This window comes from Bos taurus, chromosome 12 (assembly GCF_002263795.3).
Source record: "Bos taurus isolate L1 Dominette 01449 registration number 42190680 breed Hereford chromosome 12, ARS-UCD2.0, whole genome shotgun sequence".
In the NCBI taxonomy this organism is placed as follows: domain Eukaryota; kingdom Metazoa; phylum Chordata; class Mammalia; order Artiodactyla; family Bovidae; genus Bos; species Bos taurus.
Window position 1 is genome coordinate 84,041,314 of NC_037339.1, and position 12,306 is coordinate 84,053,619.

Consider the following 12,306-nt stretch of genomic DNA (forward strand, 5'->3'; position numbering starts at 1 on the left):
AGAGGAGGACATAGGCATACTGCTGTGTATAAAATAGATGCCCGAAGCAATAAAGACCCACCATGTAGAAGAGGGAACTCCACAACACTCTGTACTGATCTGTATGGGATCAAGTGATTGAGTGAAAGTCGTTCAGTCGTGTCCAACTCTTTGCGACCCCATGGACAGCAGCATGCCAGGCCTCCCTGTCCATCACCAACTCCTGGAGCCTACTCAAACTCATGTCCATCAAGTCGGTGATGCCATCCAACCATCTCATCCTCTGTCGTCCCCTTCTCCTCCTGCCTTCAATCATTCCAGCATCAAGATCTTTTCCAATGATTCAGTTTGTCACATCAGGTGGCCAAAATATTGGAGTTTCAGCTTCAACATCAGTCCTTCCAAAGAACAACCAGGACTGATCTCCTTTAAGATGGACTGGTTGGATCCCTTTGCAGTCTAAGGGACTCTCAAGAGTCTTCTCCAACACCACAGTTCAAAAGCATCAATCCTTCGGTGCTTAGCTTTCTTTATAGTCCAACTCTCACATCCATACACGACCACTGGAAAAAACCATAGCTTTGACCAGACGGAACCACCATTAGAGATGCTTAAAATGTGCTGAGGAGGGCATCATTGCACAAATGGTTTGTGTTTACAAGTGAGACTCAAGATTAGAGATTTATGTGCTTTTGTGTATTGGAAATGTATCAGTGTCTTCGTGGGGCAAAGGACCCTGAATCCTTTTGACAGAGGTGCCGGCCCTGTTCTCCAGGTCTCTGAGCTGTACCTGAGCAGTACTGGGCAGCCCAACCCCTCCCTGCCGCCTCACATTTTCTGCTGTGCGGAGAGAGCCTTCCACCAGCTTTTCCAGGAGCGGAGACCTCAGTGTTTCGTCCTCAGGTGAGCCCTTCACCCGCCCCAGCCCCAGGCTCGGCTGTGCCCCGGGAGCTTGGCGGTAAACCTGTCCACATTTCTTCTGCTTTATGTTTATTGACTTCCTCATCGGTTTGTGTCCCTGTAAGTCTTTGCAGGGGGTACACTTGACTCGCTACAGAGGAGAAACATCTTTGTTATTACAAACGGCCCCGGGTGTGGCTGGAATATTTCAACAAACTTAACCTGAAGCTCAGTTCATTTTGAAGATTTATGTCTTAGAACCAGAGCGCCTTGCTTTCAAACCTTAGAAAACACAGGGAAAGAAGGGTGCCCGGGACTAGTATTCCACCTTTCTCCAAAATGTGGTACTGAGCGAGACACCATGCAGCAGCTTGCAGAGGTGAAATTTCCCAGCTGCTTCTAGGCATTTACCTTGGCTCATGTCACCAGAATTATACACCCAAAGTCATTTTTATTGGAATGCAATGGCAGTGTTAGCTCCTAAATGTCAAGATGCTCAGGAGGGTCATTTACATTGGAGCGAAAAAAAAAAGTGTATCATAAGAAGTAAGGGTGAAATGTGAGTGTGTACTGATAGAGAATTAAATAAATATTTAGGTATCAAAGCACAGTTGAGAATTATGTTGTATATCAGGCTACACCTCCTTGAGAGGGAGACATCCATAAATACCCCTGTCTTTGCATAGTTATCCTCAATAGCATCAGTTGAAGACTGAACATGTAAATAAAGCTTTGCACAGCCTGAGTCAGAGCGAGATCAAAGAGTGAAGAGGGAACCCTGGAAAGAACCCAAGTAACATTAAATCTGTAAATAAGCACTTCTGTATATACTTTTATATTATTAACCCCATCAGAGTCCCATGGACGGTCAGACCGGCGTGTGGCAGACGTTGGTCATGTGGTTTCAAAATAGCTTTGAGTGGTGGTTTTATACCTGCTCTGAAGGGTCCCCCAAGTGGGAGTTAGGGGACCCTGGCATTCTTGAGCCAAGAAATGCTGCTTTTATCTGCTTTATCTATTGGGTTTCCTGGTCCTGGTCTTGCTTAGACAAAAAGGGAAACTTAAAAAAAAAAAAGGGAGATGGCAAGGAGTGTGTAGTTGTGTTGACAGTGATAACAACCAATATTTTTGAGAGTTGCTGGTGTCAGGCCCTCCCCTAGGTACCGTCCACGTGTTATCTTGTCCATCGCTTTAGTGATGTTGTAGGATGCGTGTTACTATGACCAGTGTTACTGCTGTCATTTTATGTGTCAAGGGCTGAGTGTTAGAAGGGTTAGCTCCTTAGTGTGGGGTCTCCCTGGGATGTGAGCCCAACAGCCTCGCTCCTGAGCCTGAGTGCCCCCTGCCCACACTCACAGCCATGCTCATCCACTGCGGCTCACCTCAGGGGGCTTTCGGAGGTACCCCCAGCCTAAAATGACTGTCACAAATCCACGGCCTTAAGTAAACTCTCACTGAATGCACTTAATTCTTGTCAAAAATTGTGGTTCTTAGTGAAGCTCTGAAGAGCCAATGACATCTTTTGGGAACCTGCCAATTATAGAGCTCCCAGTGCCAAGCATGTTCCATCAGTGAAGAAGTTGCTTGTTTCTACATGCCCTTGCTCATGGGATTGTTCTTCTGTCAGTAGTAAGATTTCTTTATTTTCCGCAGAACGAGTATTCCTTTGGGACATCTTTAAAGGCTAATGATGCCATGTATCAACTCGTTACTCAGAAAAAAAAAACATTTTTTTCATTCAAGGGTCAAGAAATGAAGAGCAAATCAGGGACCGCAGGGATCTGGTGATGCTCGGTTGAGGCGTTTTCTTTCTTCTTTCAAGACTGGTGTTTGTGCTGATGTGTAGCTTCCCTAGATTGTCTTCCCTACCGCGCGGCTTTCTGCATTTTCACTAATGAGTGAACCAAGTGGGAAAGTCAGACGATGGCATGTTCTCGTTGAAAGTTAGCTTACCTTCTTTGCATCTGAGAATTACTGTCTGGTTCCTTTTTTACTATATTTGCCAAAACAGTAAACGTATATTTTTTCTGTCTTATTTTAGTGGAGAAAGAGGATCTGGAAAGTCTGAAGCCAGCAAGCAGATAATGAGACACCTCACCTGCAGGTCTGGCTCCAGCAGGCCTATATTCGATTCCAAACTTAAGCATGTAAGTCACTGGTTTCAGTTAGAGACTATGATGGGATCGGAAAAACCTGACTGCAAATAGAAGGGGAGACATCTTCATAGGCTTTAAGTTGAACCATAGGACTTCCCTGGTGGCTCAGATGGTAAAGAATCAGCCTGCAATGCAGGAGACCTAGGTTCCACCCCTGGGTCGGGAAGGTCCCCTGGAGAAGGGAAAGTATTCTTGCCTGGAGAATCCCACAGAGGAGCCTGGTGGGCTAAAGTCCGTGGAGTCACAAAGAGTCGGACATGACTGAGTGACTTTGACTTCACTTTAACCATAAGTTGGTCAAAATTTGTGAAAATAAAGGAAAAAAGATGGAGGCTCTGTGCAAATGAACACTGTTGAGGTTGAGCTTTGTTTTCTTGTGTGTATTTTAATATACTGTGGACATTCTCTTTTGTATTCACTCAGAACAGTTGAGCTGAAAATATGTAATATAATTAGAGTTGATTACTTTTACTGATAAAGAGACAGTTTGGGGTGTACATAGGATATATCTGTGGGGATTGACCAGATAAGCATCTTTTGTAGGGAATCACTGAAAGCTGATTGAGAGCCTGTTGGCAGCTCAGAGAGGGGTCCAATTTCACATAGTAAAATTCAGTGTATTCAAGAAGACCCCTGAAGTAGTCTGATTCTCTTGTCTTCACACTGTTCTAGCAAGTTCTGTTAGCATGTTGATCAGATTATAAGGAGAAGCTCTTCTCAGTTTTTCACTTTACAAAAAACATACTATAAATCCCTCTGCAGTGTATCTGTGGTATCATATGTGTTCCTTCACGACGTTAACTCACAGCCATTTATTACGCTTGATCTGTACACTAGGCACATGCATAATTCTACAGCACAGCTCAAAGTAATCTGACATTTTGGGCCAACCTGGGAAAAGTAGTGTGGCTTTGAGTCCTGTCGCTACAGACATGGCTTGTGTTTCCCTTGGCAACTTCAAAACCGCTGAGATCAGCTAGAACAGCAGTTGTTTCTAGTCCCTGTATTTGAACTTCAAGCTGTGGAAACAGGGACTTTCCACGCCGGTAGGTTTATTGGCACATGAAATTCATGTTTTGGGAAAAAACACCATTGCCTGGGACTTTTCTTCACTAATTCTGGTCCAAATGAGTTTCAACTTTGAGACATTCAATCCCATTTAAGTTCCTTAAATCAACATTTATTGAGCAACTCTTTGCACAGAGCAGAGTGATGGGGTCGCCCTGATTAAGCCATTATCTTTTATTGAGGAGGGTACAAGTCTTTACTTTTAGAAAGGCCAATTGGTTACCTACTACCGTAATAATATGGCACAGCTTTTAATGGCAGAACCACAAACATGTTATAGAAAAAAATTCCAATATAAATAGGAACAAATCATGCCAATAAAATGTGAGTCAGTGAGTGCTGAGGAAATACGTATTTCCCCTTGCCTGTATTTTTATTTAAAGTTTTATTATGACACAGTCTTCTCATTATTTTGTTTTAAAGTTGAGTAGCAGAACATCCCATGGACGGAGGAGCCTGGTGGGCTGCAGTCCATGGGGTCGCAAAGAGTCGGACACGACTGAGCGACTTCACTTTCACTTTTCACTTTCATGCATTGGAGAAGGAAATGGCAACCCACTCCAGTGTTCTTGCCTGAAGAATCCGGGGGACGGTGGAGCCTGGTGGGCTGCCGTCTATGGGGTCGCACAGAGTCGGACACGACTGAAGAGACCTAGCAGCAGTAGCAGTAGCAGAGCAGTATCAATTTGCTTTTTTTTTTGCAGTGTTTCTCTTAACACATTTGTTTGGTGCCACCTATTGGCCAGGAGGATGATAAAAGATGAAACAATACCACTCATTGCTTCAGTTCACTCTTGAATCACGGGTCAGCCCTGCACAGTGAAGACATGCATATGTTTATATTTTGCTCAGCGGCTCTTGTCACTTGTATATCTTTACTGTTATTCTGTTACAGTGACTAAACACACCGACCCAAGACATCACTCAGGTTTTAATCCCAGCTCCACTATTTATAAGTTTTCAATCTTGGGAAATTTTCTAGATTTGTCAGTTTCCTTTTCTATAAAATGGAGACTCTAGTTGTGAGGATTAAAAGATGTAATAAACACATACATGCATATACAGTCATACATATGTATGTATGTATGTATTTACAGTTATATATAATTTTACATATAATGACATACATGTACAGATATACATACAAATGTACATTCATGTATGTGTATATATAATTGTGTGTGTGTGTGTGTATATATATATATGGTTCCTGGCACATAGTCAGTACAATATAATGTTCAATATAATTGTTCTCTACTATTATTAACAAAAGCAAAAATAAATTCTGCTGTTTGTTGAATACTTACCATGTTACAGGCACCAGGCTGAACACTTCATACACTGGACTCTGATCATCACTGAGTTGTTCTATTTAGAATAAAAGAAATGAGGTTTGGAAATTTACAAAACTTGCTCAAGGTTATAGCATTTGTCATTATCAGAGTTGGAGTCTGAGGGCAGGTGTCTCTTATTCCAAGGCACATGCACTGAATTATTTACCCTATAAGGAAATGGCAACCCACTCCAGTGTTCTTGCCTGGAGAATCCCAGGGAGGGGGGAGCCTGGTGGGCTGCCATCTATGGGGTCGCACAGAGTCAGACACGACTGAAGCGACTTAGCAGCAGCAGCAGCAGCAGCATACTTCCTTTCTAGGTGCATGTCATTAATTACCTTTTATATTCATTTTCTATTATAATAAAAATTAGTGTATTAGCAGATACAATGCCAATGTATGCTATGCTATGCTATGCTATGCTAAGTCACTTCAATCGTGTCCGACTCTGTGTGACCCCATAGAGGCAGCCCACCAGGCTCCCCCGTCCCTGGGATTCTCCAGGCAAGAACACTGGAGTGGGTTGCCATTTCCTTCTCCAATGCATGAAAGTGAAAAGTGAAAGTGAAGTCGCTCAGTTGCTCAGCGACCCCATGGACTGCAGCCTACCAGGCTCCTCTGTCCATGGGATTTTCCAGGCAAGAGTACTGGAGTGGGGTGCCATTGCCTTCTCCAATGCCAATGTAACTAGAAGCCAAAAAACACTTTAAAAATTTTATTAGATTCTTTTTTATGAGTTTTAAAACGATTATTTGAAGGAACTACTATAAAGGTTTAAATGTGATATAATTACAGTATAATATTGCTATATATTTATTTCATATTAAGTTGTTGGGGAAAAGGGAAAATATAGGACCATCATAAGTATTCTTTCAAATTATTTTTCAGAAATATTTCTGCTATTACTGCTAACAACGCACTGTTGTGATCTTTAAATTTAGGTTATTATAAAGTACTCTTGCCTGGAAAATCCCATGGACAGAGGGGCCTGGTAGGCTGCAGTCCATGGGGTCGCTAGGAGTTGGACACGACTGAGCGACTTCACTTTCCCTTTTCACTTTCATGCATTGGAGAAGGAAATGGCAACCCACTCCAGTATTCTTGCCTGGAGAATCCCAGGGACGGAGAGCCTGGTGGGCTGCTGTCTATGGGGTCGCAGAGAGTCGGATACGACTGACGAGACTTAGCATCAGCAAAGAGACCTAAATCACAGAGTTTGTGTAAGGATTCATTGTTTCTCTCCAAAAGTTCAAACTTCAAAAACAGACACTTTCATATATTTCACTGTTTGCCCAACATTTATTTAGTACTTAGACCTGTGATTAGAATTAATGTTGTTTTGTAATCTTTCACAATATAAAATACTTCCAGGTGAATTCAATGCCTTAGTAGAGCAGTATCCAGAAAGTTAAAGAGGAGCTGCAAAATTTTAAAATTTAGAATAAAATTCTTATACTGTCATCAGAAATTGTAACCACCACTCGGTGTATCAATAAGGTGTTATTGTGGCCCTCTTGTGGCTGATGGAGGAACTGCATGTAGCTTGTCAGTACCTTGAAAGATGGCTTCCCTGGTGGGTGCGGTGGGAAAGAATCCACCTGCCGATGCAGGAGACACAAGAGACGGGGGTTCGATACCTGAGTCGGGAAGATCCCATGCAGGAGGGTATGGCAACCTACTCAGTATTCTTGCTTGGAGAATCCCATGGACAGAGAGAACCCTGGTGGGTTACAGACCATGGGGTCACAAAGAGTTGGATACAACTGAGCAGGCATGCACATCTTGAAAGATCCAGAAAAATACTTTTGAACCTTCCAGCTTTTCATTCTTTCGAGAGCATTGCTTGGTCGTCTTCTTTATCGCAGTTCAGTTCAGTCACTCAGTTGTGTCTGACTCTTTGCGACCCCATGGACTGCAGCACGCCAGGCCTCCCTGTCCATCACCAACTTGCGGAGTTTACTCAAACCCATGTCCATTGAGTCAGTGATGCCATCCAACCATCTCATCCTCTGTCCTCCCCTTCTCCTCCTGCCCCCAATCCCTCCCAGCATCAGGGCCTTTTCCAGTGAGTCAGTTCTTAGCATCAGGTGGCCAAAGTATTGCAGTTTCAGCTTCCACATCAGTCCTTCCAATGAACACCTCCTTTAGGATGGACTGGTTGGACCTCCTTGCAGTCCAAGGGACTCTCAAGAGTCTTCTCCAACACCACAGTTCAAAAGCATCAATTCTTCAGCGCTCAGCTTTCTTCACAGTCCAACTCTCACATCCATACATGACCACTGGAAAAACCGTAGCCTTGACTAGACGGACCTTTGTTGGCAAAGTAATGTCTCTGATTTTTAATATGCTGTCTAGGTTGGTCATCGGAGAAGGCGATGGCACCTCACTCCAGTGCTCTTGCCTGGGAAATCCCATGGATGGAGAAGCCTGGAAGGCACAGTCCATGGGGTCTCTGAGGGTCAGACATGACTGAGGGACTTCACTTTCACTTTTCACTTTCATGCATTGGAGAAGGAAATGGCAACCCACTCCAGTGTTCTTGCCTGGAGAATCCCAGGGACGGGGGAGGCCTGGTGGGCTGCCCTCTATGGGGTTGCACAGAGTCGGACATGACTGAAGTGACTTAGCAGCTAGGTTGGTCATAACTTTCCTTAAGGAGTAAGCGTCTTTTAATTTCACGGCTGCAGTCACCATCTGCAGTGATTTTGGAGCCCAGAAAAAATTAAGTCTGACACTGTTTCCACTGTTTCCCCATCTATTTGCCATGAAGTGATGGAACCAGATGCCATGATCCTAGTTTTCTCAATGTTGAGTTTTAAGCCAACCTTTTCACTTTCCTCTTTCACTTTCATCAAGAGGCTCTTTAGTTCTTCACTTTCTGCCATAAGGGTGGCGTCATCTGCATATCTGAGGTTATTGATATTTCTCCTGGCAATCTTGATACCAGCTCGTGCTTCTTCCAGCCCAGCATTTCTCATGATGTACTCTGCGTATAAGTTAAATAAGCAGGGTGAAAATATACAGCCTTGACATTCTCCTTTTCCTATTTGGAACCAGTCTGTTGTTCCATGTCCAATTCGAACTGTTGCTTCCTGACCTGCATACAGATTTCTCAAGAGGCAGGTCATGTGGTCTGGTATTCCCAGCTCTTTCAGAATTTTCCACAGTTTATTGTGATCCACACTGTCAAGGGCTTTGGCATTGTCAATAAAGCAGAAGTAGATGTTTTTCTGGAACTCTCTTGCTTTTTCGATGATCCAGCAGATGTTGGCAATTTGATTCCTCTGCCTTTTCTAAAACGAGCTTGAACATCTGGAAGTTCACAGTTCACATATTGCTGAAGCCTGGCTTGGAGAATATTGAGCATTTTAATTATCACAGGTACAATTAATTGTGAGAAAAGAATAGCATTAGTTCTATAGTCAATTTTTAAGGATATACGTCAAGAGAGAATTTCAGAGGCCAGAGTTTTCTGAGGGTCTGTGGTAACAACACTTTAAAGCTGCAAACAGCTGTCTCTGTAGTAGCACCTTGCGATGAGACACACTGCGTCCAAGGCTTCATCTAGAATTCTAATTCCTGCTCCTACGGGGAGAATGGTTGGCGTGGAGTGAAACCAGGGTGTGGGAGGGTGACCCGGGGGGTGGGTGCAGAATGGTACCTATTCGCCAGTCAAAAAGCGGGTTGTAAACAGATGTGTAAGTGAACATGTTATGTTTAAAAGAAATTCTGATCATTGCATATATAAACTCTTAATTCCTCCTTCCAAAGCTACTGAAGCACTTTTAAGTTGGAAAAAACCAACAGTACGTGCTGAGTTGTGTGTGTGTGTGCAGGTGTGTGTGTGTGCATGTATGTGTGTGTGTGAAGAGAATGCCATCCTCCACTTACCCTGAGAGGGTAGTGTGAGGAAGGCAGTCGTGTGCTCTGTGCATCACTATCTTGTTACCACTAGTTACCCGTAGGGACGAAGGACATTAACAGTTTGCACTTGAGGGAAGAGTGACCTTAAAAATGCAATATTGTGTCGTATGGGCAGTCAATGACCTCTTAGCTGATGGAGTGTTCCTGTCTCTTTGCTATAATCATCCCATTTTATTTAAGCACATTATTAGCACAGTAACTGTTTCCCTTTTTCTACAGGTCATGAGCATCTTAGAAGCATTTGGACATGCCAGGACCACTCTTAATGACCTGTCCAGCTGCTTCATAAAGTATTTTGAGCTACAGTTCTGTGAGAGGAAAAAGCACTTAACTGGAGGTAAGTGTACAATTAACAAGGAGGCCTCAGGAGCTACAGGAAGGGGCCAGAGACACACTGAGCATGGCAGCAACAGTGACAGGTGCATGTGTGTGCATGTGTGTGTGCACACATGTGTGCACACGTGTGTGTGTGCATGCGTACGTGTGTGTGCATGTGTTCGTGCGTGTGTGTGCGCATGTGCGTACGTGTGTGTGCATACATATGTGTGCACACGTGCGTGTGTGCATGTGTGTACATGTGTGTACATGTGTGTGCGCGTGTGTACATGTGTGCGCGCGCGTGTGTGTGCACACATGTGTGCATGCGTGCGTGTGTGTGTACTGTCTGTATACAGTGTGTGTATGGTGCGCATGCACTTGTGTGTGTGTAGTGTCTCAGTGTGCACATCGAGGGTGTCGAGTCATGGTTCTGAAATGATTGCAAATTGAAAACTCTTCTGAAATGTAAGGTGAACCTTTTACAGCAGTGTTTGTACAAACTGTATGATATGAAACCAAACCAAAACCAGTTGAAATGAATCACACTTGCCAAACAGAGAAACAAACTAAAATAATCAAAATAAAATATAACTTGAGTATATAATTCCTTCATGCAACATACATTGAAATCTATTTTTAAGAACAGTGAATCTGTATTTTAAAATGATTGGATTAAAACAAGTCAAAAAATCAAAATAATCACTCCACTAAACCAAACTGAACTGTTTCTAATTTTATTTATATATTTAATGTATATTTTAAACTAGGGGTTCCTGTTTAAAACCCAACTAATTTAAAATAAACATGATTTTATATCTTTCAAATCAAAAGAGTATATATGCAAATTAGTAACATAAATACAACTGTATATAGAGTGCCTGAATCTACTTGGAAGAAATATTAATTTTCAAAATTTTGTAACAGCGGTCGGCATGAAAACAATTGCTAATTGTAATGACCTTTTAAGTAGACCGATTTTATTTGGCATTTTGAATTACCCTATCTTCCTTTCAGGAAACGATGGTCACTTCTGACCAAAGTTTAGAAACAAATAACCTGTATTCTCTGCTTCCCAGGTGTCTCGATGATAAAGAATCCGCCTGCCAGTAGCGGAGATGCTGCTTCCATACCTGGGTCGGGATCCCCTGGAGAAGGAGAAGGGAATGGCAACCCACTCCCTTCCCAGTATTCTTACCTGGGAAATCCCACAGACAGAGGAGCCCAGCGGGCTACCGTCCATGGGTCACACCTAGTTGGACACAACTTAGCGACTAAAGAACAACAAGCCTGTATTTTGCAGTTATCGTATGTCTAAATCCCATTATGGCTAAATGAAATTTGGTTAAAAAAATGCATAAAAGGAGTAGGAAAAGATAATTTTAGCTGTTAAAGTTAGAGGTTTAAATTTTGCAATAGGAAAATTGTTTTGTTTTGTTTTTGATTTTTTAATCCATGGCTAAGAGCTCTACTTGAAGGTCTACAATTTAGGAAAACCTCAGAGGACAAATGTCTTAAGCATCAGACTCTTGTGTTCACAGCTTTGCTTGTGACAACCCAGTCAGAACATCCCTCCAAGTGAAGGGATCACTTCATTTAGGAGCATTAATTCCTCCTGACCTTTTCAGGCATCAGGGGTTGGAGCCACAGAAGCTGGGAGCTCGGGGGGTTCCAGAGGCCCCATGTTCCAGCCCCTTGTCACTCCAGGGGACCCAAAGATAAGTACCCAGTGTAATCAGGGAGCTTGTTAGAACTGCAGTCTCATAATCCACCCTGAACCTCAGGACTGGGAATCTTCAACAGGATTCCCCGGAAGTTCCGACAGACCCTGACATCTGGAAGCAGTGGTTCTAACCCAACCCGACTACAGCTGGACGCTAGGGTTTCTACAGGATTCCCTTGGAGGAGATGCAGCTTGTTCTTGAGTCGGTATTCCCATGGCCAAGATAGAGACGCACTAAGTGGCTTCTGACGGACTCATTGTTTAGTTGCTCAGTTGAGTCCGACTCTTTGCGACCCCACGGACTGTAGCCCACCAGGCTCCTCTGTCCATGGGATTCTCCAGGCAAGAATACTGGAGTGGGTTGCCATTTCCTTCTCCAGGGGATCTTCCCGACCCAGGAATTGAACTTGGGTCTGCCGAGTTGCAGGCAGACTCTTTACCATCTGAGCCACCCGGGAAGTCCTTCTGACAGTCTTATCCATTCCTCACTTCATTTACTTTTTTTATGGATAGAGTTTAAAATGTCCTCTTCAGGCATGTTAGTTTAGAAAATTAGCGTATGCCATACAGAAAGCATACAGAAGCAGGCTTTCGAGGGGAGCCTTGTGTTACTGAGCCGGCAGCCCCGCAGAGCCGCCGCACAGTCAGACCGCCTTCCGGGCTGCAGGCTGTAACTCGAGGACGATAAGTACTCCTGCGGGCGAACCGGAGGCACTCCCAGATGCTGGGATGCGCCCGGCGTAGGTGCTGAGCTGAGGGCATCAGTGTAGTCTCAGCCTGGCCTGCAGCTGAGCGCATCCTCTTAGGAATGTGCTGGTCCAGGCTCCCACGGGGCAGGGCGCCCCGCAAGCTCCACTTGCCCTGTGGTTCTCCCCCCATCCCCTTCTCCTGAGGATCACCCTTCATT

The 12,306-nt window shown here is 43.9% G+C and overlaps 1 protein-coding gene across 3 annotated transcripts in view; it reads left to right on the forward strand.

Annotated features, from left to right (window-relative positions):
• Positions 1–12,306, forward strand: part of MYO16 (myosin XVI) — a 519,124-nt gene that overhangs the window by 260,901 nt on the left and 245,917 nt on the right. For all 3 annotated transcript variants that reach the window (XM_059892322.1, XM_025000169.2, XM_059892321.1), the window contains exons 13-15: positions 755–882; positions 2,921–3,026; positions 9,581–9,698. In XM_059892322.1, coding sequence (XP_059748305.1) covers positions 755–882; positions 2,921–3,026; positions 9,581–9,698 — 352 coding nt within the window. The remainder of the gene's footprint in view (positions 1–754; positions 883–2,920; positions 3,027–9,580; positions 9,699–12,306) is intronic.